The sequence below is a fragment of the Hyperolius riggenbachi genome, chromosome 2 (assembly GCF_040937935.1).
Source record: "Hyperolius riggenbachi isolate aHypRig1 chromosome 2, aHypRig1.pri, whole genome shotgun sequence".
Taxonomy (NCBI): domain Eukaryota; kingdom Metazoa; phylum Chordata; class Amphibia; order Anura; family Hyperoliidae; genus Hyperolius; species Hyperolius riggenbachi.
In genome coordinates this window covers 312,330,583-312,358,128 of record NC_090647.1, presented here as the reverse complement: position 1 = coordinate 312,358,128, position 27,546 = coordinate 312,330,583, and the positions used below count along the sequence as shown (strand labels likewise).

Here is a 27,546-nt window from a genome sequence, read left to right as displayed (position 1 = left end):
CTTGATACTTAGAGCGGAGAAGAAGCAAAACGCACAGTTGCAACCAGTACCATTTTTTTCTGACACGGAACAAAACTGTATGCTTTCTGCCAGGGTTCATATCTGTATTGCAGAGCAGGTCCCCAGCAGCAGGAGAAGCAACAACCCGAGTGGTGGCAGCAGCAGGGGATGGATGCACAATGGTGCTAGTGTGAGCTGCTGCAACCAACCAGCATTGGAACAAGTGTATCCGAGGATAAGTTGGAGATGCACCGTTGTGCACATGTCCTAGACTGAACCAGTGCTTAGACTGCAATAGGAACATGACACAATGGCTGACTATGGTAGGAATTAGACTCTGAGGGACAGTTAGTGACATGTTCACAATGTAAGCGATGTGCAAGATGTCAGCACTATATAAATAAGTAACAATGATTAAACAGTGTGCAAAGAAAAAGTTATTGCACTATACTAGACTACAGCCTTGCATAAAAGCTAGATCAGGCATGGGCAAACTCGGCCCTCCAGCTGTTACGGAACTACAAGTCCCACAATGCATTTGCCTTTATGAGTCATGACTGTGGCTGTCAGACTCCTGCAATGCATTGTGGGACTTGTAGTTTCTTAACAGCTGGAGGGTGAAGTTTGCCCATGCCAGAGCTAGATGGTTCTTGACAAAATTGGGGACACCTGTGCTAAGAATCTTGCATGTGTACGTGGATGCATCCTCGGCAAGCAACTTGCCTTGCGGAGGGAGGGGATAGATAGATTTTTTTACCCCTAAGACTGAATTTCAATAAATTAGAAAAAGAGAAAAAAAAGAAACTGGCAAGCGCAGTCAGGATCATTTTGTCTAATATTACTTTTTTGAGCAGATTACAAAACAGTGTAATACATATGGTTCATATGATATTAACTTTTCTCCAAGGAGATAGTTTAAACATCATCTATAACAGACCTTTAAAGATCCCACCATGTAAGAAATTATTCAAAATAAGGATGATGTTACTCATTTACCAACTTTTTAGTACTTTGTCAATTGCTGAAAATTTTTTCTCCCAGGAGAAACCTCGGGTGAAAAAGGTTAATTAGATAAGGACCATATAGGGAATGGAGGAATCAAGAAGTGCACTTCAGGAAAGTAATAAAGTGTAATCAAACTGGAAAAGAGTAGTGAAATGCTATTAGTAAATACACAGAAATTACGTGTGGATGGAAAGAAACATGGTAGCTGCAAACTGGGTTGCCATTCTGACACATTTATAAAACACATAGCCTGCGGGCCTCAGCTGATGCTTGATTTTGTTGGGAGTCACAGACAGGGAAGAGGCTCCATCATACCTCCATATACAAAGCAAATTCGATAAAGGACCCAATCCGGACTCAACCTTCACATATAGATTCTTCAGGAATACATATTTATTTGCAGCGGTTATACAGCATAAAAACAGCACAACGTTTCGGGCGTGAGGCCCTTTCTCAAGTGCTCAATCACCTGGTTCCCATCTCTGTAATATATAACCTGCTGTGACCTAGACACACCCTTCTGACAAATCAGTGGGCGGGCACATACTTCTATTCACAGATTAACCCTATCCATAGAGGGCAGCTACAAAAACATTCATAAGAAACATTTTAGACTAAAGTCCTCGTTAAGGCCATATGGAAGTTGCGTGCCCAATCGGTCCATCCACCATGCCTCCCTTCTCAGCAATACAGTTCTAAAGTCTCTTCCTTCTTGTGTTTGCACAACTTCAAGGACCTGCCACCTAAGCTGACTAAAGGCCCATACTCACGGGGGACGGCCGTCGCCGCAACCGCGTGGCACGCGCGTGTTGCGGCGACAGTTCCCCCGTGTGTATGATGCGCGCGCCCCGAACCGTCGCCCGTCGGAGCTGTCGCCAGGCGATTGACATGTTCAATCGCCGGCTACAGTCGTCGCCGCAACCTCGCCGGAACTGTCGCTAGCCCCGCATGTGTATGCGGGCTAGCGACAGCTACCCACACACACCACACGGAGCTTCCGGCGGGGGGGAGGAAACTCGGCGACAGCTTCCGCCGCATCGCTAATCCCTCTGCTGCCGTGTGGATGCAGAGGGATTTGGCGACGAGCTGTCGCCGAACTGCCGCCGAACTGTCGCGCACACGCTCCCGTGTGCGGCGACAGCTACAATTGTACCCCCGTGGGTACTTTTGACACTGTGTCTCATCTCAATGAAGTGTCTTGCATAAATCAGTTACCAAAAAAAAAAAAATTAAATCATTTAGGTAGGCGTTTTTTCATAGGTTTTTGTTCTATTTAATGTTTATAACAAATTGAATATCAATTTTCATACGGTTTTGGAAACAAAAGGTCGCACCCCAGTGGAAATGTGCATTAGCACTGCCTGGCTGAGAAATAAAAAAATAAATAAATCAGACTAGATGTTTGCCCTTAACTCTGTTTGGACTGGCAGGCTCCGGCCCCTAAAGCTACATATACACATCCAACAATGTGCATGATCAACACCACGACAAACTGTTTACATTACTTATTTTCATTCTACCAACCGATTGGCCAACTCATTTAGATGCTGCTTGTGCAAGCCAAGCGACAGACTGCACGACATGGCCACATTCAAACCAAGTACATCGTGCAAACGACATTGCACACACGGCCAACTGCATGCCAACAGCCCAACAGTGTGAGTATATGCACCGAATGGATCATGCAAACCGCTGTTAACAGGTACTCATATAGTCATTTGCCATGCATACACTCCTGATTATCGCTCAGCAGACCAAAATCAGATGGATTTGGTTGAGCGTATATAAGGGCCTTGAACCATTTCAGCCGCACGGACTTGAGTCTCATGTCCACGGCTGGTGCTGTTTGCGGGGCTGTACGCGTGATCGTGCGGGCGAAAGCCCATGGTCGTGGTGGCAGGGGACAGAAGTCCCCTGAGCCAATTTGTGCTTGTCCAGCAAGAATGATCACTGCTTATGTTCAAAAACATTGATCATTCTCAAATGGTGCCGCCGTGCTCCCTCCTGCTCACTCGCTCTTACCGCCGATCGTTTGTTCCCATTCATTCATCTCCCCTCTAGTTCCCCGTGATCGCCAACATCAATGAGATGCCTGCGGCACTTCCGAAGTAACACAGCCACGCATTACTTCCTATTTAGCATACTATAAGTACGCAATAGAAAATAATGCGCGAGGTCATCTTGTGGCCAAATAGTAAAATTACACCTACAGACATAAGGGACTAAAAAATGTTTTAATATGTCTGTCAAGAGGGTATAATACATAAATTTAAATGTATGTGCTTGACATTAGTGAAGGACGTAAAACTGAAAAAAATGCACCTTTATTTCCAAATAAAATATTGTCACCATACATATAATTTAAATAATAACCAGGACAAATTTTATTCCTATTAAAATCCATTTAGAATAAAATAATACTTAGCATAATGTACCTCCCAAAAATACCGGTAACCTAATTGGTGGTGAAAAAAACAAAGGTATAGATCATTTCGTTGTGATAAGCAGTGATAGTTATTGGCGAATGAATGGGAGGTGAAAATTGTTGGGATGCATAAGGTGAAAAACGACTTAAGGCTGAAGTGGTAAAAAAAAAAAAATACATTTGCAGCAGCAATCAGCAATAGCAAGAAAATGAGGCAAGATTCATTTGTGTGCTAAGTTGTATGGCCGTGCAGCAAACTGTTAGAAAGCTGCAGAGTGCTGAATTGTAAAAAAATAGCCTGGTCACTAGGGGGATGTAAGCCTTTTCTGATTTATTTTTTTTCTTGCCTGTTTTTTATAAAACACCAAAAACATTATTTTGCTGTGTTACCAATATTATATTAATGAATCAGAAGTGAAATTGCAACACAGGCCTCAATTCACGGAGCATTATCAAACGTTTATCAAACACTTTATCAAACGTTTGATAATTTACCTCATGGGTAAAATCTCATTTTAAATTCCCTAAGGTGTTATATATTTATCGAATGTTTTACCGATAAAACGTTCAACAAATATATAACACCTTAGTGAATTCAAAATGAGATTTTACCCATGAGGTAAATTATCAAACGTTTGATAAAGTGTTTGATAAACGTTTGATAATGCTCCGTGAATTGAGGCCACAGTCTAGGTAAAACAAAAATGATGGCTGTGCCTATTCATGTCCTCAGACGCTAATGCTAGGTACACATTATGAGATTTTCTAGCAGACTTATGGTGGCCATACACGGTACAATAAAAACGTTCAATTTTCCCTTTTATTCGATCTAAATGATCGAATTGAATGAAAGTTGAAAATATTTTTTTTTTTCGATCAAGAAATTCGAACGATTATCCTGTTTTTTTGGGGAAAAATGATCGGACATGCTGGAAAAATCTTTATATTCGATCTAACAGAATAATCGAACTAAATTATCTAATTGAAAAATTGTACCATGTATGGCCACCTTTAGGGCCCTTTCACACCAAAGGCTAGTTTTGGCGTTTTACAGCCAAGACCATAGTTGGCGTTTTCCAAGGTAAAATAAAAGTCCATAGACTTTCATTTTACCTTTCACACCTAAAGCAGCTTTTTTGGGCGTTGTGTTTTGAAGCTCCCCGGAGCTTTTTCAGGGCTGTTTACAGCCGAAGTTGGCTGTTGGCGTTTCAATGATCGTCAATGGAAACCGCCAACTTCAGCGTTTTCAAAGCGTTTTACAGCTGACTTGTTCACTTATTTTTATAGGAAAAAAAAAAAGGACGTTTTCATATGAGCTGTAGAACGCTTTGAAAACGCTATGTATTGGCGTTAAGCAAAAGGCTGACTTTCAGCCTTTTCTACCGCAGCCTCTAGTGTGAAAGAGCCCTTACTGTCAGATCGATTATTTCCAACATGTCCAATCTGATTTCCGAGCATTTCCCGAGCAATTTCCTATTGAAATTAATAGAAAACGGTCGGAAATCGATTGCAAAATGCTCGGAAATCAGATCGGACATGTTAGAAATAATTGATCTGATGGTAAATCTGCCAGAAAATCTCATAGTGTGTACCTAGCATTAGATACAAGAGGCTAGTTGTCCTTCCTTTCCGGAAAAATCTAATTGCACGGCTTCATTTGAGCAGCCTGGGTGGCCTACATTTGCTCTCACCTTCCCAAGGTTTTTCCTTTGAAAACTATCACAGACTCACCGCTGTCACTGTTGCTCAATTCTTTGTCAAGGAAAGTTATCGTCAGTATAATAATTTGGGAGTGAGAGGTAGAAACGCTGAAATGTGAAAATCCCTCTTGTCCATAAGGTGAAAACAACCCACAGGCTGCAGTGGTTAAAGGATAACTATCAAACTAATCACTTTTGAGTCAACACCTTGAATGAATCTGGTAATAACGGTACTAAAGGACGCAGCATATAATATCGGTGTGCAGTGTGTGGTTTCTTACTTATACTTGAAAGATGGCATTCCCTGAAGACACTGACGGGGTTGGACATAGGAATAGTTCATTATCTAAGCCTGCCTACTGCTGCGCTCACCTATATTGTACTTAAATTTGGTGTAATTGCCTTCTTAAAACAGAAGGAAATTTGCAATAATTCAGTTATAAATGAACATTTGTGGTTACCCACAATGCACACCTACTAAATATGCAAATTATCCCTTTCCGCCCTTGTTAAGCCAAGCAAGCATCCAGAACCGCTGGTTTATAGCAAGCCTATAGCTTTAAGTTTTACACAGCCATACCAAACCCACATGTAGACAGCCTGTTTCGGACTTTTGGTCCTCATCAGTACATGGCAGGGATTGATAAGGCTGTATGAAATAGGGCTTGGTCGAGTACAACAGAGTAACCAAGCAGCTTAGGGTGACCCAAACTACTAGGAATGTATAGGGGGATGAAAGGAACCAAAAAGCCCTCCTACTAAAAAAGCAAAGCTTGGTGTAATTGCCTTCTTAAAACAGAAGGAAATTTGCAATAATTCAGTTATAAATGAACATTTGTGGTTACCCACAATGCACACCTACTAAATATGCAAATTATCCCTTTCCGCCCTTGTTAAGCCAAGCAAGCATCCAGAACCGCTGGTTTATAGCAAGCCTATAGCTTTAAGTTTTACACAGCCATACCAAACCCACATGTAGACAGCCTGTTTCGGACTTTTGGTCCTCATCAGTACATGGCAGGGATTGATAAGGCTGTATGAAATAGGGCTTGGTCGAGTACAACAGAGTAACCAAGCAGCTTAGGGTGACCCAAACTACTAGGAATGTATAGGGGGATGAAAGGAACCAAAAAGCCCTCCTACTAAAAAAGCAAAGCTTGGTGTAATTGCCTTCTTAAAACAGAAGGAAATTTGCAATAATTCAGTTATAAATGAACATTTGTGGTTACCCACAATGCACACCTACTAAATATGCAAATTATCCCTTTCCGCCCTTGTTAAGCCAAGCAAGCATCCAGAACCGCTGGTTTATAGCAAGCCTATAGCTTTAAGTTTTACACAGCCATACCAAACCCACATGTAGACAGCCTGTTTCGGACTTTTGGTCCTCATCAGTACATGGCAGGGATTGATAAGGCTGTATGAAATAGGGCTTGGTCGAGTACAACAGAGTAACCAAGCAGCTTAGGGTGACCCAAACTACTAGGAATGTATAGGGGGATGAAAGGAACCAAAAAGCCCTCCTACTAAAAAAGCAAAGCTTGGTGTAATTGCCTTCTTAAAACAGAAGGAAATTTGCAATAATTCAGTTATAAATGAACATTTGTGGTTACCCACAATGCACACCTACTAAATATGCAAATTATCCCTTTCCGCCCTTGTTAAGCCAAGCAAGCATCCAGAACCGCTGGTTTATAGCAAGCCTATAGCTTTAAGTTTTACACAGCCATACCAAACCCACATGTAGACAGCCTGTTTCGGACTTTTGGTCCTCATCAGTACATGGCAGGGATTGATAAGGCTGTATGAAATAGGGCTTGGTCGAGTACAACAGAGTAACCAAGCAGCTTAGGGTGACCCAAACTACTAGGAATGTATAGGGGGATGAAAGGAACCAAAAAGCCCTCCTACTAAAAAAGCAAAGCTTGGTGTAATTGCCTTCTTAAAACAGAAGGAAATTTGCAATAATTCAGTTATAAATGAACATTTGTGGTTACCCACAATGCACACCTACTAAATATGCAAATTATCCCTTTCCGCCCTTGTTAAGCCAAGCAAGCATCCAGAACCGCTGGTTTATAGCAAGCCTATAGCTTTAAGTTTTACACAGCCATACCAAACCCACATGTAGACAGCCTGTTTCGGACTTTTGGTCCTCATCAGTACATGGCAGGGATTGATAAGGCTGTATGAAATAGGGCTTGGTCGAGTACAACAGAGTAACCAAGCAGCTTAGGGTGACCCAAACTACTAGGAATGTATAGGGGGATGAAAGGAACCAAAAAGCCCTCCTACTAAAAAAGCAAAGCTTGGTGTAATTGCCTTCTTAAAACAGAAGGAAATTTGCAATAATTCAGTTATAAATGAACATTTGTGGTTACCCACAATGCACACCTACTAAATATGCAAATTATCCCTTTCCGCCCTTGTTAAGCCAAGCAAGCATCCAGAACCGCTGGTTTATAGCAAGCCTATAGCTTTAAGTTTTACACAGCCATACCAAACCCACATGTAGACAGCCTGTTTCGGACTTTTGGTCCTCATCAGTACATGGCAGGGATTGATAAGGCTGTATGAAATAGGGCTTGGTCGAGTACAACAGAGTAACCAAGCAGCTTAGGGTGACCCAAACTACTAGGAATGTATAGGGGGATGAAAGGAACCAAAAAGCCCTCCTACTAAAAAAGCAAAGCTTGGTGTAATTGCCTTCTTAAAACAGAAGGAAATTTGCAATAATTCAGTTATAAATGAACATTTGTGGTTACCCACAATGCACACCTACTAAATATGCAAATTATCCCTTTCCGCCCTTGTTAAGCCAAGCAAGCATCCAGAACCGCTGGTTTATAGCAAGCCTATAGCTTTAAGTTTTACACAGCCATACCAAACCCACATGTAGACAGCCTGTTTCGGACTTTTGGTCCTCATCAGTACATGGCAGGGATTGATAAGGCTGTATGAAATAGGGCTTGGTCGAGTACAACAGAGTAACCAAGCAGCTTAGGGTGACCCAAACTACTAGGAATGTATAGGGGGATGAAAGGAACCAAAAAGCCCTCCTACTAAAAAAGCAAAGCTTGGTGTAATTGCCTTCTTAAAACAGAAGGAAATTTGCAATAATTCAGTTATAAATGAACATTTGTGGTTACCCACAATGCACACCTACTAAATATGCAAATTATCCCTTTCCGCCCTTGTTAAGCCAAGCAAGCATCCAGAACCGCTGGTTTATAGCAAGCCTATAGCTTTAAGTTTTACACAGCCATACCAAACCCACATGTAGACAGCCTGTTTCGGACTTTTGGTCCTCATCAGTACATGGCAGGGATTGATAAGGCTGTATGAAATAGGGCTTGGTCGAGTACAACAGAGTAACCAAGCAGCTTAGGGTGACCCAAACTACTAGGAATGTATAGGGGGATGAAAGGAACCAAAAAGCCCTCCTACTAAAAAAGCAAAGCTTGGTGTAATTGCCTTCTTAAAACAGAAGGAAATTTGCAATAATTCAGTTATAAATGAACATTTGTGGTTACCCACAATGCACACCTACTAAATATGCAAATTATCCCTTTCCGCCCTTGTTAAGCCAAGCAAGCATCCAGAACCGCTGGTTTATAGCAAGCCTATAGCTTTAAGTTTTACACAGCCATACCAAACCCACATGTAGACAGCCTGTTTCGGACTTTTGGTCCTCATCAGTACATGGCAGGGATTGATAAGGCTGTATGAAATAGGGCTTGGTCGAGTACAACAGAGTAACCAAGCAGCTTAGGGTGACCCAAACTACTAGGAATGTATAGGGGGATGAAAGGAACCAAAAAGCCCTCCTACTAAAAAAGCAAAGCTTGGTGTAATTGCCTTCTTAAAACAGAAGGAAATTTGCAATAATTCAGTTATAAATGAACATTTGTGGTTACCCACAATGCACACCTACTAAATATGCAAATTATCCCTTTCCGCCCTTGTTAAGCCAAGCAAGCATCCAGAACCGCTGGTTTATAGCAAGCCTATAGCTTTAAGTTTTACACAGCCATACCAAACCCACATGTAGACAGCCTGTTTCGGACTTTTGGTCCTCATCAGTACATGGCAGGGATTGATAAGGCTGTATGAAATAGGGCTTGGTCGAGTACAACAGAGTAACCAAGCAGCTTAGGGTGACCCAAACTACTAGGAATGTATAGGGGGATGAAAGGAACCAAAAAGCCCTCCTACTAAAAAAGCAAAGCTTGGTGTAATTGCCTTCTTAAAACAGAAGGAAATTTGCAATAATTCAGTTATAAATGAACATTTGTGGTTACCCACAATGCACACCTACTAAATATGCAAATTATCCCTTTCCGCCCTTGTTAAGCCAAGCAAGCATCCAGAACCGCTGGTTTATAGCAAGCCTATAGCTTTAAGTTTTACACAGCCATACCAAACCCACATGTAGACAGCCTGTTTCGGACTTTTGGTCCTCATCAGTACATGGCAGGGATTGATAAGGCTGTATGAAATAGGGCTTGGTCGAGTACAACAGAGTAACCAAGCAGCTTAGGGTGACCCAAACTACTAGGAATGTATAGGGGGATGAAAGGAACCAAAAAGCCCTCCTACTAAAAAAGCAAAGCTTGGTGTAATTGCCTTCTTAAAACAGAAGGAAATTTGCAATAATTCAGTTATAAATGAACATTTGTGGTTACCCACAATGCACACCTACTAAATATGCAAATTATCCCTTTCCGCCCTTGTTAAGCCAAGCAAGCATCCAGAACCGCTGGTTTATAGCAAGCCTATAGCTTTAAGTTTTACACAGCCATACCAAACCCACATGTAGACAGCCTGTTTCGGACTTTTGGTCCTCATCAGTACATGGCAGGGATTGATAAGGCTGTATGAAATAGGGCTTGGTCGAGTACAACAGAGTAACCAAGCAGCTTAGGGTGACCCAAACTACTAGGAATGTATAGGGGGATGAAAGGAACCAAAAAGCCCTCCTACTAAAAAAGCAAAGCTTGGTGTAATTGCCTTCTTAAAACAGAAGGAAATTTGCAATAATTCAGTTATAAATGAACATTTGTGGTTACCCACAATGCACACCTACTAAATATGCAAATTATCCCTTTCCGCCCTTGTTAAGCCAAGCAAGCATCCAGAACCGCTGGTTTATAGCAAGCCTATAGCTTTAAGTTTTACACAGCCATACCAAACCCACATGTAGACAGCCTGTTTCGGACTTTTGGTCCTCATCAGTACATGGCAGGGATTGATAAGGCTGTATGAAATAGGGCTTGGTCGAGTACAACAGAGTAACCAAGCAGCTTAGGGTGACCCAAACTACTAGGAATGTATAGGGGGATGAAAGGAACCAAAACTTAAATTTAAATTTAAATTTATTACGTAAATTTACTTAAATTTAAGTACTTAAATTTATTGTAATCACTGCATCATTGCTAAACACTATCATAATGCATTGGTCACATTTTAAAATTGGCAGTCTGCTGAGGAAGCTTGAAATAGATCAGTCTACTCTGTTGTTCCCTCAGTGGCACCCCCCATAACCGTGGACTATTCCTCTATCTAGCTCTTTGAGGATCTTTATGGAATGCAGTTTTGTCTTTTAGGTATAATAGGAAAAAAAAAATAGTAAGCTTTTACTGGCACCGTCTTATATTAAAATTGTAGGGTAATGCTTTTCAGCAGGTTTACAAATAATTGCTTTATTTAATAGTTGTTCTTAAAAGCCTTTTTTTCATTCTGTCGTTTGCGATAACTGTGATAGGCTCACAGGGATCACCTGGTAATCAGCCAATGAAACTGGCTCCTTACCGATAGGAAGAAGCTCAGCTGTTACATGATAGCCGAGTCAGCGGTCACATGAGCAAATGATCAACTTTGGACCATGAAAAACCGCAGGCATAGACACTACACCGCATCAGAGATGAAGAGTTGCAAGTGCAGCGTAGATTCTCACACATGCAGTCCCGAGTTGGTTAGAATATACTGTTCACTTCTTTCCCACTCATGACCAAATTATGAATCACTTCACTAGACAAACCAAGTCTCATAAATCTATCTCAGGATCCATGTAGCTAGAGATAATGGCCTGGAATTGAGGTGCCAGATCTCCTCCTACCAGGGGTGTAACTAGAAATCACGGAGCTCCCCTGAGTAACTTTCATTGCTGGAGGGGGGAGTGCGTATGGTAGCCTGAGGTGAGGACCCCCTTTCCCGCTGCCCCCTTCCTTCACTGCATGTCCCTAAAATGGCCCTGGAAGCCCCACCCCCTCAGGCTTCTCCTTCTTAGGGCCCCCCTACAGCTGAATCTCTTGGAGGGGCTATTGTTACTCCCCTGCCTCCTACAAGAGAAGGCAGCCTTGTTGGGAAGAATCAATGGCTCTTTTTTTCCCCAGGAAGTTCAAAATTGCATCCCAACAATTTTTTTTTTAACAAGATCACTCAACATCCTGTAATGAGAACACAAACTTTTTTTGTTCAGACACAGTTCGACATTCATAAAGCAGTTTCTGTGTAGATTGATGGCTTCCCAGTTCTGCATCCCTTTCCTCTTAAAATATTTTTTTCTTTCAACCCATGTAAAAAGTACCACAGATTCTTAATGCAGGACTGCAAATTCTCTCAGACACAAATTTTACTGTCCATTCTCCATGGAAGGTCATGTGTACAATATATGTACCCCTATGCCAAGAACTGGCATCAGTTGGATGATTCCAATATTTCCTTATCAAGAGATTCTTTTCCTCCAGTCATAAACATGAAAGCAGATAAACCCTGGTAGTCCAGAGCCTCAGGCCTGCCAATCAAGTTCTTTCTGTAGAACTCACAGATGAGCTTAGGTCCACAGAACTGCTATCATAAAAAGATAACATCAGTCTTATAATTCTAGAAATCTGAGAGAGAAGCCCTTTTCTGTCAGGCTGCCCCGATGTCAGTCTTGAGCACCCTGAGGTAAATGCCCCCTGTACAGCAGGAAGTTCATCCTCCAGGGGAGATGCAGAAAACATTAGCATTAAAACATTGTAAAAGGTCTCCAAGTATCTTCTGGAGGATTACTGGGAGGAAATGGTCATTCTTTCATAGATCAAGCATCTCTAAGTCTTCATTCGGACTGGCAGCTGAAAGATGGTAGTCCTCTGCCAGCAGGTAGTACCACTGTGTGTCAGCACTTGACACGCGTGGTGTTACAACCGCTGCAATTCGGCTGCATTTAAATTGCACCCAAATAGCACTGGCTGGCAGCAGAAGTGATGCTGAACTGCTCAGCAAGCAAGCAGTTCAGTCGTCTGTCTGAAAGAGGCCTAAGCGTGGCATTTCAATAAGGCTGGGGACGGAGTGTGGTACGCAATTGACAACTACATAGACTTTTACAAAATCAATTTAACTACAGTGGCATTCTGATATATGTTCAATCATATTTTTACTAAAAAGCTGGTTGAGTGGTACAAGGGGGCAAATTCACCACCTGTCAGTTGCCCGCCTGAAAGAGGTCTTAAAAATCAATACATGGAAACCTAGCGTAATCTAGAATGCAAGCATAATTCTGAGAAATGTCTCGGGGGTGGAGTCTCATCCACTGAGATCTTTAGGCCCCTTTCACACTTTATGCAGGTCATTGCAGTGGTTCCACAAGGTTGCTTTGCATGTTACCACTGTGGTACGAAAGTAAGGCATGCTTGTCAATTAAAATATGGCTCACTTCGGGTGAAATGCAGGTGACACACTGCAGATCTTGCGTCATCTTCACATGACCTGCCACACCATGAGCAATGTGATAGCCCCATAAGGCTATCACTGCTTCTGCAACAGAATGCAGCATTTATGAGCAATGTGATGCAACGTACCACAGTAAGGGCTCGATTCACAAAAGTGTGATAACTGCTATCACAGCAATTATCACGCGAGCTGCCACGTGCAAAGGTTAGCGTGTAAACAGCATTACTTTGTGTGATAAGCAAAGGTTTGCGCGTGATCACATGCGCTTTTCACTTGAAAAGCCGCAAGTGATCACGCTCAAACCTTCGGTTATCACACAAAGTAACACTGTTCGCGCGTTAACCTTTGCGCGAGGCAGCTCGCGTGATAGCAATAGCTGGGAACGCGAAGAAAGGATACGCATGGCCAGAGCCACACAGGCGCAGTGGCCCGGCGGTGAAACCGAAAGTAGCTGGCGGCGGGAGAACGGAGGCTCGTTGAGAAGCGGCGCGGGACAGGACGGCTGCTGGGGGCTTGGGAAAGCCCCGGGTAAGTGAAACAATGTGTTTAATAGCAATCTACAGTTCCGCTTTAAGCACAATACACAAAATACACTGCTCAAACAAATAAAGGGAAAACAAAAATAAGACATCCTAGATCTGAATAAAATATTCTTATTAAAGGGGAACTGAAGAGAGAGGTATATGGAGGTTGCCATGTTTATTTCCTTTTAAGCAATACCAGTTGCCAGGCAGCCCTGCTGATCCTCTGCCTCTAATACTATTAGCCATAGCCCCTGAACAAGCATGCAGCAGCTCAGGTGTTTTTAGACTTTAAAGTCAGATCTGACAAGACTAGCTGCATGCTTGTTTCTGGTGTTATTCAGATACTACTGCAAAGAAATAGACCAGCAGGGCTGCCAGGCAACTGGTATTGATTACAAGGAAATAAATATGGCAGCCTCCGTATACCTCTTAAGGGGCCCATACACAACGATTTTCCCACCGAAATACGGTAGTTTCGATCACAGTGATCGAAACGGCCGTGAAATCGCCGCGCACACTGCTGACAGAACGATGGATTTCCGTCTGAAATCCGTCGACTCCCGTCAATCCATCCGCACGGAAGATTTTTCTCGGGTCGGGAGTGCGTCGATAGCGGCATTCGAATGCCCGACGACCGACGCAATACAGCGGAGATACATTACTTGCTCCGCCGGTGCGAGTCACCGCTGTCACCTCCCGGCTGGCATCTTCTCCCATCACCTTCCGCATCACGGCATCAGTGTATAACTTCCTGTGTCACTGCAGTGACAGCGGAAGTACAAATAGAGGGCGCTCTATTTGAACTTCCGCTGTCACTGGAGTGACAGAAAGTTATACACGGATGCCGGATGTGTGATGCGGAAGGTGATGGGAGAAGATGCCAGCCGGGAGCCAATGCGAAGAAGATGCCGGGACCAGGCGGAGAAGAAGACAGCGGTGGACCAGGGGACTCACGCCGGCCGGAACAGGTAATGTATGCAGGGGGCAGCAGCTCCACAGATTGTGATCGCTTTCAGGCTGAAATCGATTCACAATCTGTTTGCAGTAAGGTGGCCATACGATCCCTCTCTGATCAGATTCGATCAGAGAGGGATCTATCTTTTGGTCGAATCTGATGGCAAATGGACCAGTGTATGGCCACGTTTACTTCAGTTCCCCTTTAAGGGCATTACATCAAAGTTGGATCAGCCTGTAGTGTTTTTTTTTTTTTCACTTTTAAGTGCGACTCCAAATCCAGACCTCAGTGGGTTGATAAATTTGATATCCATTGAGAATTGTTGTGCGATTTTGTTGTCAGCACATTCACCTGAGGGAAGTATTTAAAGGGGAACTGAAGTAAGAGGTATACGGAGGCTGCCATATTTATTTCCTTTTAATCAATACCAGTTGCCTGGCAGCCTTACTGGTCTATTTCTCTGCAGTAGTATCTGAACAACACCAGAAACAAGCATGCAGCTAATCTTGTCAGATCTGACTTTAACCCATTCGCGTTCCGTCGTTTTCACTTGAGCAATGTTCACCTCCCATTGATTTGCCTATAACTTTATCACAATGAACTGATCTAGATCTTATTTTTTCCGCCACCAATTAGGCTTTCTTTGGGGCGGGGGGGGGGGGGGGACCATTTTGCTAAGAGCCACTTTACTGTAAATGCATTTTAACAGGAAGAATAAGAAAAAACGGAAAAAATTCATTATTTCTCAGTTTTCAGCCATTATAGTTTTAATATATGCCTCCATAATTAAAACTCACGTATTGTATTTGCCCATATGTCCCGGTTATTACACCATTAAAATTATGTCCCTATCACAATGTATGGCGACAATATTTTATTTGGAAATAAAAGGTGCATTTTTTCCGTTTTGCATCTATCACTATTTACAAGTTTAAAATAAAAAAAAATATAGAAATATTTCATCTTTACATTGATATTTAAAAAGTTTAGACCCTTAAGTAAATATTTACATGTTTTTTTTTTATTGTAATGGGTTTTTTTTTATATTAAACATTTTATTTGGGTATTTTTGGGAGGGTGGGATGTAAACCATAGTTTTTTTAATGTAATGGTGTGTTGATTTTAATTTTTTTTACTTTTTGTTGTAGTTTTGCTTTTTGGCCACAAGATGGCGGCCATGAGTTTGTTTACATGACGTCACTCTAAGCGTAACACACGCTTAGAGTGACGCATCGGGGAGGGAACGGCCAAAAAAAGCGAAGCTTCCGAGAGAAGCGGTCGCTTTTTCAGCGGGGGAGAGGAATCAGTGATCGGGCACCGTAGCCCGATACATTGATTCCGTGGCTACCGAATCCGCGGCCGGGAGTGCGCGTGCACACGCGTGATCGGCCGCGGTAGCGCGCATGGTTCCTGGACGTAGTTTCTACGTCCAGGAACCAAAATAGGTTAAAGACTGAAACACCTGATCTGCTGCATGCTTGTTCAGGGGCTATGGCTAATCGTATTAGAGACAGAGGATCAGCAGGGCTGCCAGGCAACTGCTATTGCTTAAAGAGACACTGAAGCGAGAATAAATCTCGCTTCAGCTCTTATATTCAGCAGGGGCATGTGTGCCCCTGCTAAAACGCCGCTATCCCGCAGCTAAACGGGGGTCCCTTACCTCCCAAATCCCCTCCGTGCAGCAGAGGCTCACTTCCGCATTGAGGCATGGCTAATGGCCGCAGCCTTGCCTCACGCGCGTCTGTCAGCGCGCATCTCCGCCTCTCCCCCGCCCCTCTCAGTCTTCCTTCGCTGAGAGGGTCGGGGGAGAGGCAGCGATGTGCCGCTGATAGACGGCGCTGAGAGGCAGGGCTGCAGCCATTAGTCCTACCTCAACAGCAGCAAAATCTACGACCAAGTTGGTAGTAGATTTTGCAGGGAGGGATTTGGGGGGTAAGGAACCCCCGTTTAGCCGCGGGATAGCGGCTTTTTAGCAGGGGCACACATGCCCCTGCTGAATATAAGCACTGAAGCGAGATTTATTCTCGCTTCAGTGTCTCTTTAAAAGGAAATAAACATGGCAACCTCCATATACCTCTCTCTTCAGTTCCCCTTTAAAAACAAGACAAAATGAGGCTCAGTACAGTGTGTGGCGTACATGTACCTGTATGACCTCCCTACAACACCTAGGCATGCTCCTGATGAGGTTGTGAAAGGTCTAAGGCATAGTTCCCCAACCCTGTCCTCAAGGCCCACTAACAGTACATGGTTTGCAGGAAACCACAATCATGCACAAGTGAGGTAATTAGTGTCTCAGCAGAGCTGATTAACCACCTCTGTGGATTTCCACAAAACATGCACTGTTGGTGGGCCTTGAGGACAGGGTTGGGGAACACTGTCCTAAGGGATCTCCTCCCAGAACTGGACTAAACCATCCACCAACTCCTGGGCAGTCTGTGGTGAAACGTGACGTTGGTGGACGGAGCGAGACATGATGTCCCAGATGTGCTCAACTGGATTCAAGACGGGCCAGTCCATAGCATCAATGCCTTTGTCTTGCAGGAACTGCTGACACACTCGGGCTCCATTCACACTTAGAAGCGCAAAACGCCGGCAATTTTAGCCGGCGTTTTGCGGGAGTGATTTTTCCTCAATTTCAAGTGGAAAAATCACTGGACAGTGCAGCGATTTCTCAGTGATCGCGTTTAGCGCTTCTATAGCACTGAAACGCGATCAACGGGAAATCGCCTGAAAGTGGTGCAGGCTACGCGTTTGCATTTCACGATTTTGGGCAATTTGTGCCGATTAGAGCAAATCGCCCCAAGTAAGAATGGGCCCATAGGGTTTTATTACACTAGCGCTTTCAAAAGCGCTAGCGTTTTGCCGAAATCGTCGGCAAAACGCTTAAGTGTGAATGGGGCCTCAAGCCATATGAGGTCTTGCATTAGGAGGAACTCTGGGCCAACTGCACCAGCATATGGTCTCACAAAGGGTCTGAGGATCTCATCTCAGTACCTAATGGCAGTCAGGCTACCTCTGGCAAGCACATGGAGGGCCGTGCAGCCCCCCAAAAATATGCCACCCCACAGCATTACTTACCCACTGCCAAAGCGGTCATGCTGGAGGATGTTGCAGGCAGCAGAACTTTCTCCACAGCTTCTCCAGACTGTCACATGTGTGAACCTGCTTTCATCTGTGAAGAGCACAGGATGCCAGTGGCGAATTTGTCAATCGTGGTGTTCTCAAATGCCAAACGTCCTGCACAGTGTTGGGCTGTAAGCACAACCCCCACCTGTGGACGTCAGGCCCTCATACTACCCTCAAGGAGTCTGTTTCTGACCTTTTGAGCAGACATATGCACATTTGTGGCCCACTGGAGGTCATTTTGCAGGGCTCTGGCAGTGCTCCTCCTGTTCTTCCTTAGATAAAGGGGGAGGTAGCGGTTCTGCTGTTGGGCTGTTGCCCTCCTTTTGCATTCTCTATGTCTAATGATGTACTGGCCTGTTTCCTGGTAGCGCCTCAATGCTCTGGACACTACACTGACAGACACAACAAACCTTCCCACAGCTCGCACTGATGTGCCATCCTGGATGAGCTGCACTACCTGAGGCAGTTGTGTAGGTTATAGACTTGTCTCATGCTACGGCGAGGAAACCGCCAGCGCATACCACTTAGGCTGCATCCGAAATGACCACCAGCTCAGTGTGCAGCACTTAGATTAAATAGATTTTCTGCACACTTTGCATTCAATTCAGATGCAAATCATATGCAAATCTGCTACTACTTATTATGCAAACAGGAAACTCAAGAGGAGGAGCTGGGAGCAGCTAACCTGACAGTTACATAGTTACAAAGTTAAGAAAAGGTGGGGGTAAAGGCTGCGCGTCCCTAAACACATGCTGCAATTGAATGGTTAATCGCACAGGCATACACCGCCTCTGCTAGACTGAAAAATGCATGCCCTGCATCCAAGACAAGTGCTAACATTTATTAAACTAGGAGGAACTTTAGCTTCCGATATGGTTTGCATGAAAAGTATATTATACTAGACACTTGCGCCACGGTGAGGCAAACCTCCGGGCAAGTGACCTAACCTAAATTTAAAACCTTGGGAGCAGCTAAGCAAAAAAAAATGTGTAACTTACATTTGGTTGCCTAAGTGGTATGCGCTGGCGTTCTCCTCGCTGTTCAACCAAATGTAAGTTACACACTTTTTTTTGCTTAGCTGCTCCCAAGGTTTTAAATTTAGGTTAGGTCACTTGCCCGGAGGTTTGCCTCACCGTGGCGCAAGTGTCTAGTATAATATACTTTGCATGCAAACCATATTGGAAGCTAAAGTTCCTCCTAGTTTAATAAATGTTAGCACTTGTCTTGGATGCAGGGCATGCATTTTTCAGTCTAGCAGAGGCGGTGTATGCCTGTGCGATTAACCATTCAATTGCAGCATGTGTTTAGGGACGCGCAGCCTTTACCCCCACCTTGTCTCATGCTACCACTAGAGTGAAAGCAACCCCAGCATTCAAAAGTAACCAAAACATCACACAGTAAGCATAGAAACTGAGAAGTAGTCTGTGGCCACCACCTGCAGAAATACTCCTAAATTGGGGCTGTCTTGCCAATTGCCTATAACTTCCACCTGTTGTCTATTCCATTTGCACAACAGCATGTGAAATTGATTGTCAGTGAGTGTTGCTACCTAAGTGGACAGTTTGATTTCACAGAAGTGTGTTTGACTTGGAGTTGCAATAGCGATCATTCATAAAGCATTTCCGCATGCAGAAATGCTTAAAACAGCTGACTTTACCGAACACTCAGCAAGTGCAGCATTCATAAAGGCTGTTTCCGCATGAAAAGCTGACACTACCAAGCAGAGCGATAAATCACCGCCTTGTGCGGTGATTATCGGAACAAATGTAACAAAATGTAAATTCATAAAGAATACCGCAAGCAGTATGAGGACGGGAAATACCGCTCCCTCTGATGTGGTGATACCAATGTAAAGTTAATGGAGACACAGACCTCCCAGGCAGCTGCAGTAGAGCGGAACACGGAGATATGTATCAACTCGGCAGCTTCCTGTGTCTCCGCAAGCCTACCGCCTGCCTAGTTCGGGGAATCTCGGCAGTGCTATCGCACCTGAACACTTTTTTTATGAATGCCCACCCAGAAGTCTAAAATACTGGCAGCGGTGTTTTCCCGCATTGATTCTCCTTACCGACAGCACTTTTATGAATGATACCCATTGAGTTAAGTGTTCCATTTATTTTTTAGAGCACTGTAGATTTTTGTCAATAGTCAATGAAAATCTGACATGAAAACAGGTGCCACATGAGGACGTTGGAAGTTGGAATCAGATATTTCATAAACTGAGGAGTTGGGAATTGGATGAATTTTGTACAAAATCCAAAGCCCTGGTAAGTATTAGACTAAGGAGTCAGAGTTGAGAAGTCAGAGCTATTTTGGGTACCTGGAGTTGGAGGTATCATAAACTGAGAAGTCGGAGTCTGAAGATTGTTGTACCTACTCTACAGCCCTGCGCATAACCCCCTCCCCCCATAGAACAATAAAGGTTGCTCAGTGTGTACAAAACTATGATTGATTATTAAAAAAAAAAAAGCAATCTTTACTTACCTGGGGCTTCTTCGAGCACCTATCTTTCGTCTGGGTCCCTCGCCTTAGCTCTAGTACTCCCAGCTGTCTGCCCACAAAGTGCATGCATGGGAACGGGCTGTCGGCCACAAGTTCCTGTGTGTGCACAGAAGCATTAAAGGGTCAGTGAGCTTTATAGGCAGACAGTGGGGAGTACAGAAGCTGCACTGTAGAACCCAGAGTACATCTAGGGGCTGGAAAAAGCCCCTAGAAATAAGTAAAGATTGGGGGGGGGGGGGGGGGGGGTCCTTTTAGCTACGTGCCTGCAAAGTTTAAGGCACTTTGCCTAGATCCACCATCGTTTAAAGTGAATGGTTCCCATTCACTTTAAACGATGGTGGATCTAGGCAAAGTGCCTTAAACTTTGCAGGCACGTAGCTAAAAGGACCCCCCCCCAATCTTACCCAAGGAGAGGGAAGGCTCTGGGTCCTATAGAGCCTTCCGGCTCCTCTCCTGGTCCTGTCGTTCCAGTGCTGGCTCGCCCTGTAGCAGTATGTGACTAAATTAGTCAAATGCTGCTTTACCCGGCCGAAGGAGGCTTTAGAAGTCTTCAGGGAGCCCGAGTGCTCCTGAAGACGGGCGGCCCTGTACTGCGCCTGCGCAAGCACGCTCACGCCTGTGCAGTATGGAGCCGCACGTCTTTGGGAGGACACAGCTCCAGAAGACTTCCAAATACCCTTTCGGCGGGGGATTGAAATGGGGAAGGGGGGGGCTATGGGGGGGGGGGGGCAGCACAGGATAGAGGAGACAGAAGGCTCTATACAACCCAGAGCCTTCCCTCTCCTTGGGTAAGTATTTGCTTCATTTTTTTTTTTAAAATGCGGTTCTCATTCACTTTAACGATCTGATCTTTTAGCGTATAATCCGTAGTGTTTTCAAATGTTCACATCACGTAGATATTGTCAAAGATAGATTGTGTAACATTTGTACACCAGTCATTTAACACAATCTATATTTTGGTGTGAATGTAGCTTTAGGGCCGAGATCCACTAGGGGCACTTTTCCCATGATTGCCAGCAAATCGGCAAAGCACTGGAATAATGGAACCCTATGAGGAGGAATCCACTATGCTTATTGCCAAAGCTTGCGATGAACTCTTGCAATCAGCCTGCAGCATTTTTGGAGCAATTTCATTTGAAGGAATGCAGGTGAAATTGCAATCCTTTAAAATGCTCCTTGAATACCAGCAGAGATCTCTAGCATTTGGGATTCCGATTTAGGAGTCCTAGTAGTGTAACAAAAAAAATAAATAATAATAATATACAACGCAAACATATATGTCAATGCAAAATGTATGCATTGTAACTGGTTACAGTGCACTGCACACAATGCACTGCTACATGCATTTTGATATACTGGCACTGTCCCACATTTGTGTGTACCGTGCATCTGCAATCAGCTTCAACAGATTGGGTGTAAATTAGCCCTTACCAAGGGAAGACATGGTACTCCGCTCCCAATTGTATTGATGGGATCACAAAATTAAGTTACATTGAATCTTACACCTCCCTTCACCCTTTGCACACTCCAGCTTGCTGATAGATACCGCATAAACAGTTTTTCTATATCACAAAACTACTTTATGTGCCTATGTGTATCTAAAGACAAGCACAGGCATTGCCATGAGGAAGGCAGTACGTTAAACTTCAGACAGCATATAACTGGAACAACCTCAGGGTGCTGCTGGAGTACACTAAAGCCCTGTACACATGCACAAGGAACGTTACCCAATCCCTTGGGCAACGGTACAAGGTTAACAATGTACAAACGCATCACTAGCCTGCAGGCTAGCAATGCGTTCTGTTGCTATGCAGTGGGGGCGGAGGGACGAAGCGGCGCATGGGTGACGTCACGCGGTGACAGGATTAGTGGAAAGAGCAAATATTCTCTGCCTGCGACCAGCCAACTCGATCCACCTTGGGCATCGCTGGCCACTGTACATATGCGCAATTCAGCTGAGTTTCATCTAGCTAGCGTGTGTACAGGGGCCTTACATCTTAAGTACCTATATACCTAACCTCGCTGCAGTAAGGTTAGTTGTATGTAGCATCAAGAACTATATCTACATATCGTGAGGCCACCAAGCCTAGAAAAACCTGAGCAATAGCACTCTTCCCCATAGATATGAGTAAAAACAGCAACAAGCAAGTAATAATAGATGACAGCTGCACCCCAGAGATGAAGAGCCCCTAGGAAATATGAGTTGGACAGCATGACTATCAACACCAATAACTTTCCTGCAGTGCTTTGAGACCAGTAAGGTCATCTCCAGTAAAGTAATTTCACATTATTAGGATCAAAGCTGTAGCACTCAGCATAGCTTCCCTACAGACTATGCATCTGAGTATGTACTGATTACCCCCATTACCCTAACCCTGCACTCTCCCTAAGCTTTGCTGCTCAAGCTGAATACAAGTTTTGGAAAGTCACAGAGATCCAAAAAAGGGTTGTGTTTGGGATAGACTAGGGGCCATATGCAATTCTCTTTTTCACCTGAATTTTCTCCTAGGAGAGAATTTTTAATCTTTGATTTTAAATAACTTTACAGTACTTTTCAACTAAAAAAGTACCAAAACGTTGGGGGAAAAGTACTAACAAAGTTATTTTGAGTATTTTCTTGCCTTCTGGGGTCTCAAAATGCATTTTATTGACAAGTTTAAAAATATCACCCAGGAGAAAACTCAGGTGAAAAAGTGAATTGCATATGGCCCTAGGTCTCTACCAGTTCCAAGCGGTACCGCACTGCATGCATTACATTATGGCAACGGATTCTGTTGAAGTGTACTGCTAACTTATTGATGTGAAGATACTCTTACAATATAATTGCATTGTGTTAGCAATGGGATTATATTGTCTAATGCAACACCCCAATATGAACGTAGCCTTAGCCAATTATTAGTCACTGATCTAGTTTATGGGACCCAGCAGGAAACCTCATAGCTAAATTCCAATACTGTGATTGGAGGGACGGCAGCCTCTCGAACTTTTAGTTTTTAGATAGGTTGAAGCAGACTACGCCTTCACTATTTTGCAAATCCTAAAGCTTTGTGCTGTAGAGAGCGGAGCAGTGCTTTTCAGCGCTGCTAGATTTGGGCGCAGCCAGCGCCACCATAGACTGTAATGGGAATCAGTCTATAGCTGTGCTCTGAGTAACGTCGGCTCCGTCAGAAGACGGAGCCGAAGTTGCTTAAAAAAAAAAAAAAATTATTCGGCCTCCAGCAATCGCTGGAAGCAGAATTATTTCATTCCCCCACTATCCATGGCGGCCTGGAGGGGGAATAGTAATTAAATCGGCCCGGACTTGTGCAGAAGCAGGATCAGCCATATACAGCTGTATCCTGCACCGATTTCAAATGTACTCTGTAGAGAGTGCTATGGAGAACTGTTTACCAGGGCTGTGGAGTCGGAGTCGGAGAGTCGGAGTCGTGGAGTCGGGCAATTTTGGGTGCCTGGAGTCGGAGTCGGGAAAAAATGCACCGACTCCGACTCCTAATGAATTTGTAACTGTAATTAAAATAGAAAATATGATAAAATGTTCTATTTCTCAGATAATAGTCATTAAAAATAATGTATATATACAGTAATAGCTGTGCTTAGTCCACAAAAATGAAATAAACCAATCAAAATTAGTTACTTGTGCTGCTTCAATAAAGCAGTCCCCGTATTTTTAAGGTCAGATATACATATCTGATTGTGACTGTATATATGATGCGTACACAGGAATCTCTTATATATACTAAATAACATCTATGCTGTAAGAATAAAGCCTGATGTGTAGCTGTGTCACTAATAGAGATGGTCAATGAGATGGAAATAATTCTGCACTGATGCTGATTTATGCAAATGTATGCACTCCCTTTGCTGATGAAATCAAATAATTTGATATGTTATTAAAATTTGGTTTGGTGACTACAAATTAAAGGGTACCTGAGACGGATGAAAAGTAAAGTTTTATACATACCTGGGGCTTCCTCCAGCCCCCTTCAGGCTAATCAGTCCCTCACTGTCCTCCACCACCCGGATCTTCTGCTATGAGTCCTGGTAATTCAGCCAGTCAGCGCAGTCCGGCCGCATGCCACTCCCACAGCCAGGAACATTCTGCACCTGCGCAATAGTGCTGCACAGGTGTAGTATGCTCCTAGCGGTGGAGTGTGTTCATGCGCACTACGCCAGACTGGCTCAAGTACCTGGACTCATAGCAGAAGATCCAGGTGGTGGAGGAGGACAACGAGGGACTGATTATCCTGAAGGCAGCTGGAGGAAGCCCCAGGTATGTATAAAACTTTAATTTCATCTGTCTCAGGTTTACTTTGTTACACAGTAGTACTATACTCTACATATGCACTCCTCACAGAGCTGCAGGGAATCCACTGAGAATGCTGTGCACATTGAACACAGAGGTGTTGTCTGTTTACAATCTCCTCATTCCCCTGCAGAGTACCTGCACATCATTCTTACATGTACCCACACTTACATTGCCTAGGGCCTGATAGATGTTCTTTGTTCCGGTTTGTACCTTTTACAAGTACTATTACTAAGGACTAGTTTTAGTCTAAAGGGAATAAATATAGTAGTCTACATATCCTTCTCACTTCAGTTGTCTTGTAAAATTCCTAAGCGTTGGCAGTTATGAGACGAATTTCATGTTACATACTTTTAATCAACAAAATTGTAATATGCAAATTAGAGGAGTCGGAGTCGTGGAGTCGGAGTCGGTGGAATCCTAAACTGAGGAGTCGGAGTCGGTGGATTTTTGGACCGACTCCACAGCCCTGCTGTTTACTATGAGGTTCGAACACAGCGAATCCAGCGCAGGAAACTTGGGCGCACAGGGATATCGTCGGCGCTGAAGTTACTATTAAAACACAATAATTCAGCTTCCAGCAATTGCTGAAGGCTGAATTATGTCATTCCCCACCATCCATGGAGGGGGAATAGTATTTAACATGGCCGGGACTTGTGCAGCAGCAGGATCAGCCATATACTGGCTGTATCCTGCGCAGATTCCTCTCGTACGCTATGAGGTTACCTGCTGGATCCCCTAAACTAGACCAGCGCCAATTATAATTCTACCTAACAGATCCAAAAAAAGACAGAGTACTTTTGTACAGAGATCAGGCAAGCCCTGTACAGACACTATAGTATTGCTAACAATGGTACATAAGCATGTTGGCTAACACTCTGGCAGTCACAATTACTCAGCTCAGCACTATGTAGTTTTTTAAGCTCTGTACACATGCTAGATGAAACTTTCCTGAGAATCCAGTGTGTGTGGAACAGCACCTGACCCCTCAGCCAGTGATCTGCCAAGCCAACTTACGGCTGAAAGCATTATTGTTTTCTGCACTTACTCCGCCTGCCACATGACATCACTCCCATGTTGCTATGCGCCACACATAACAGAACACATCACTAGCCTGCAGGCTAACGACGCATCTATCAGCCTCAGTCCATCCATGGTGCCCAATGGATCGGATACTAATCCTCCATTGGGTGACATGCCTCGTGTGTACGAGACTTTACAAAAAGGAATAGGATATACTGGAGGTTTCCCACAGTACCCAGGGACAACACAATTAGCGAAAGAAACAACCACAGCTGATCACTTGTTTATAGTGTCTTGACTAGGACAAAATGCCTATATGACACATATAAAGCAATCATAAATGATCAAATGTTTGCTGCCAAAGGTGGGCATAAATATGTCTACAGCTGCTTCCTCTTGATAAGAACACAAAATATGAATCACTGTAATGGAACACAGTAATCCCATACTTGCAATCAGTATTGTTCAATGAAATTTCTCTAATGATGAAACTAAAGTGAATAAAAATGACTATGAACATTAAGATACTCATTAATGATACAATCTTACAACATTTATGTAGTTTGCAGGACTACCTAAAAGAGCCATTCAAAGGATATTCACTCACACACTTGGTAGTATTGTATAGTCAAGATTGTATCATTAGTGAGACCTTTTAACAAACCCCCTATGAAGGAATTGCGTGTATTACACTATTACATTAGCACACAACAATGTTTTATTACTTAGTTTCCTTTCACACGTGTGTCCTAAATGACAAATGTACTCAACACAATAGAAGGCAAACAGGGAAGGCATGCAAATACACAAGTCGTGACCTTATAAAAATAACATAGTAATAAGCAGGGCATACAGAAGTGGACTACACACGTATACATTCGTGTATGATAGGAGGTGGCTGCAGCCTCTATTACACAGGCAGGCATGTGGAGGAGGTGATGCAGCATGGCCAGCAGCTAGACAATACTGGCCAGCAGCTCATGCAGTACAACACGCACACAGCCCATGTGACCAGGCGCCCCGGCTCCCTAGCACACCGCTGAGGACAACACACAACAATGTGGCTGCCGGACGCTCGCCGGTACCTATATAGGGCACTACAGCAGCCTCTACATATCAACCGGCCACAGCAGTCTCGCCATTTTATACGCCACATCTCCCCCGTAAAGCCCTCCCCTCCCCACAGCACGTTCCCTTACCCCCCGGCCAACCCGGGCTCTGTATCCCGCCGCTCCGCCATGTCGGCCCCGGACCCGTCCAACTGCAACACTCCGCAGGGGGGGTGAGAGAGGGGCGGGTGAAGGCAAAACCATTGCTGAAAGAGGGGGCTTTGAAGAACGTACCAACATAAGTGTCCGTCTCTTGCACAGAAAGGAAAGAGCACTTCTGTACGCTCATTTTTATTCCATAAGCAAAGCAGCAATATTATTGGCACTACACGGACAAGGCACCGCCGAAAACACATAACTACAGTGACAAGGAGAATATCCCCATTCTAGGATGTGGATTGGTTTAATCCCCGAAGCGGGAGAAGCACGCAGGCGCATCACAGCAGGGCGGGAAAAGAGCCACCACGCAGGCGTAGGGAGGAGGGATGTGCGCCTGCGCAGTGCTCACAGCTGCTCTGGTAGCTATGCATCTCTTAAAGGGACAGCGACTCAGGAATGCTGCTTCCATTTTGTTTCTTATCTCAGGCCCTCCATAGTCATTCTGAATAACTTCCTTTAAATTTGAATTATAAAAAAAGAAGGAAAATAAAATGTCACATTTTAGAACACAACATAAACCGCTTGTGTGGAAATAATTTACAAACTCCCAAAATATTTGTTAAAATTTAATGAAATTGATAGAAAGGATAAAATAGGTAGTATAATAAAAGTTTATTAAACCAGAAATGCTTATAAAGTAATCATTGTGCAAAATGCAGCTATCAGATATCTTTCACGCCTATGAGTCATTACCGTATATATGCTATATGGCCAAAAATATGTGGCCACTCCTTCAAATGAATTATGTTGGCAATTTCATTTCCAGACACAATCATTAATTACTTAACAGTAAATAAATCCTGCATACAGACGTGTAATGTTCTTAGAAAAACCTTTACTGTAGCATTAATCCTACCATAGAGCTTAACAACTTTTAACAAGTCAGGATGTGTACACACATCTAATTTTGATTGGTCAACCACTGACCAATTTTACTACTTCCATGTGGTATGAGGGACAAAAGATTTTTTTATTCTATGAACAGATTGTGCAGGTAAG

General features: G+C 43.7%; 1 protein-coding gene across 3 annotated transcripts in view; it reads right to left on the bottom strand.

Moving 5' to 3' along the window:
- ZMYM4 (zinc finger MYM-type containing 4) overlaps positions 1-26,790 on the bottom strand; it is a 116,977-nt gene extending 90,187 nt beyond the window's left edge. Inside the window, exons 1-2 of one of the 3 annotated variants that reach the window (XM_068269108.1) lie at positions 26,479-26,545; positions 19,936-20,049 (exon numbers count right to left, since the gene is read on the bottom strand). Coding sequence is in view for 1 of the 3 variants with exons in the window: in XM_068269106.1 (XP_068125207.1) it covers positions 26,623-26,677 (55 nt within the window). In the remaining 2 variants the exon portion in view is untranslated. Of the gene's footprint in view, positions 1-19,935; positions 20,050-26,478; positions 26,564-26,622 lie in introns of those variants that run through there. The other 2 variants (XM_068269106.1, XM_068269107.1) reach the window with 2 other exon arrangements.
- Between the last annotated feature and the right edge of the window lie 756 nt (positions 26,791-27,546).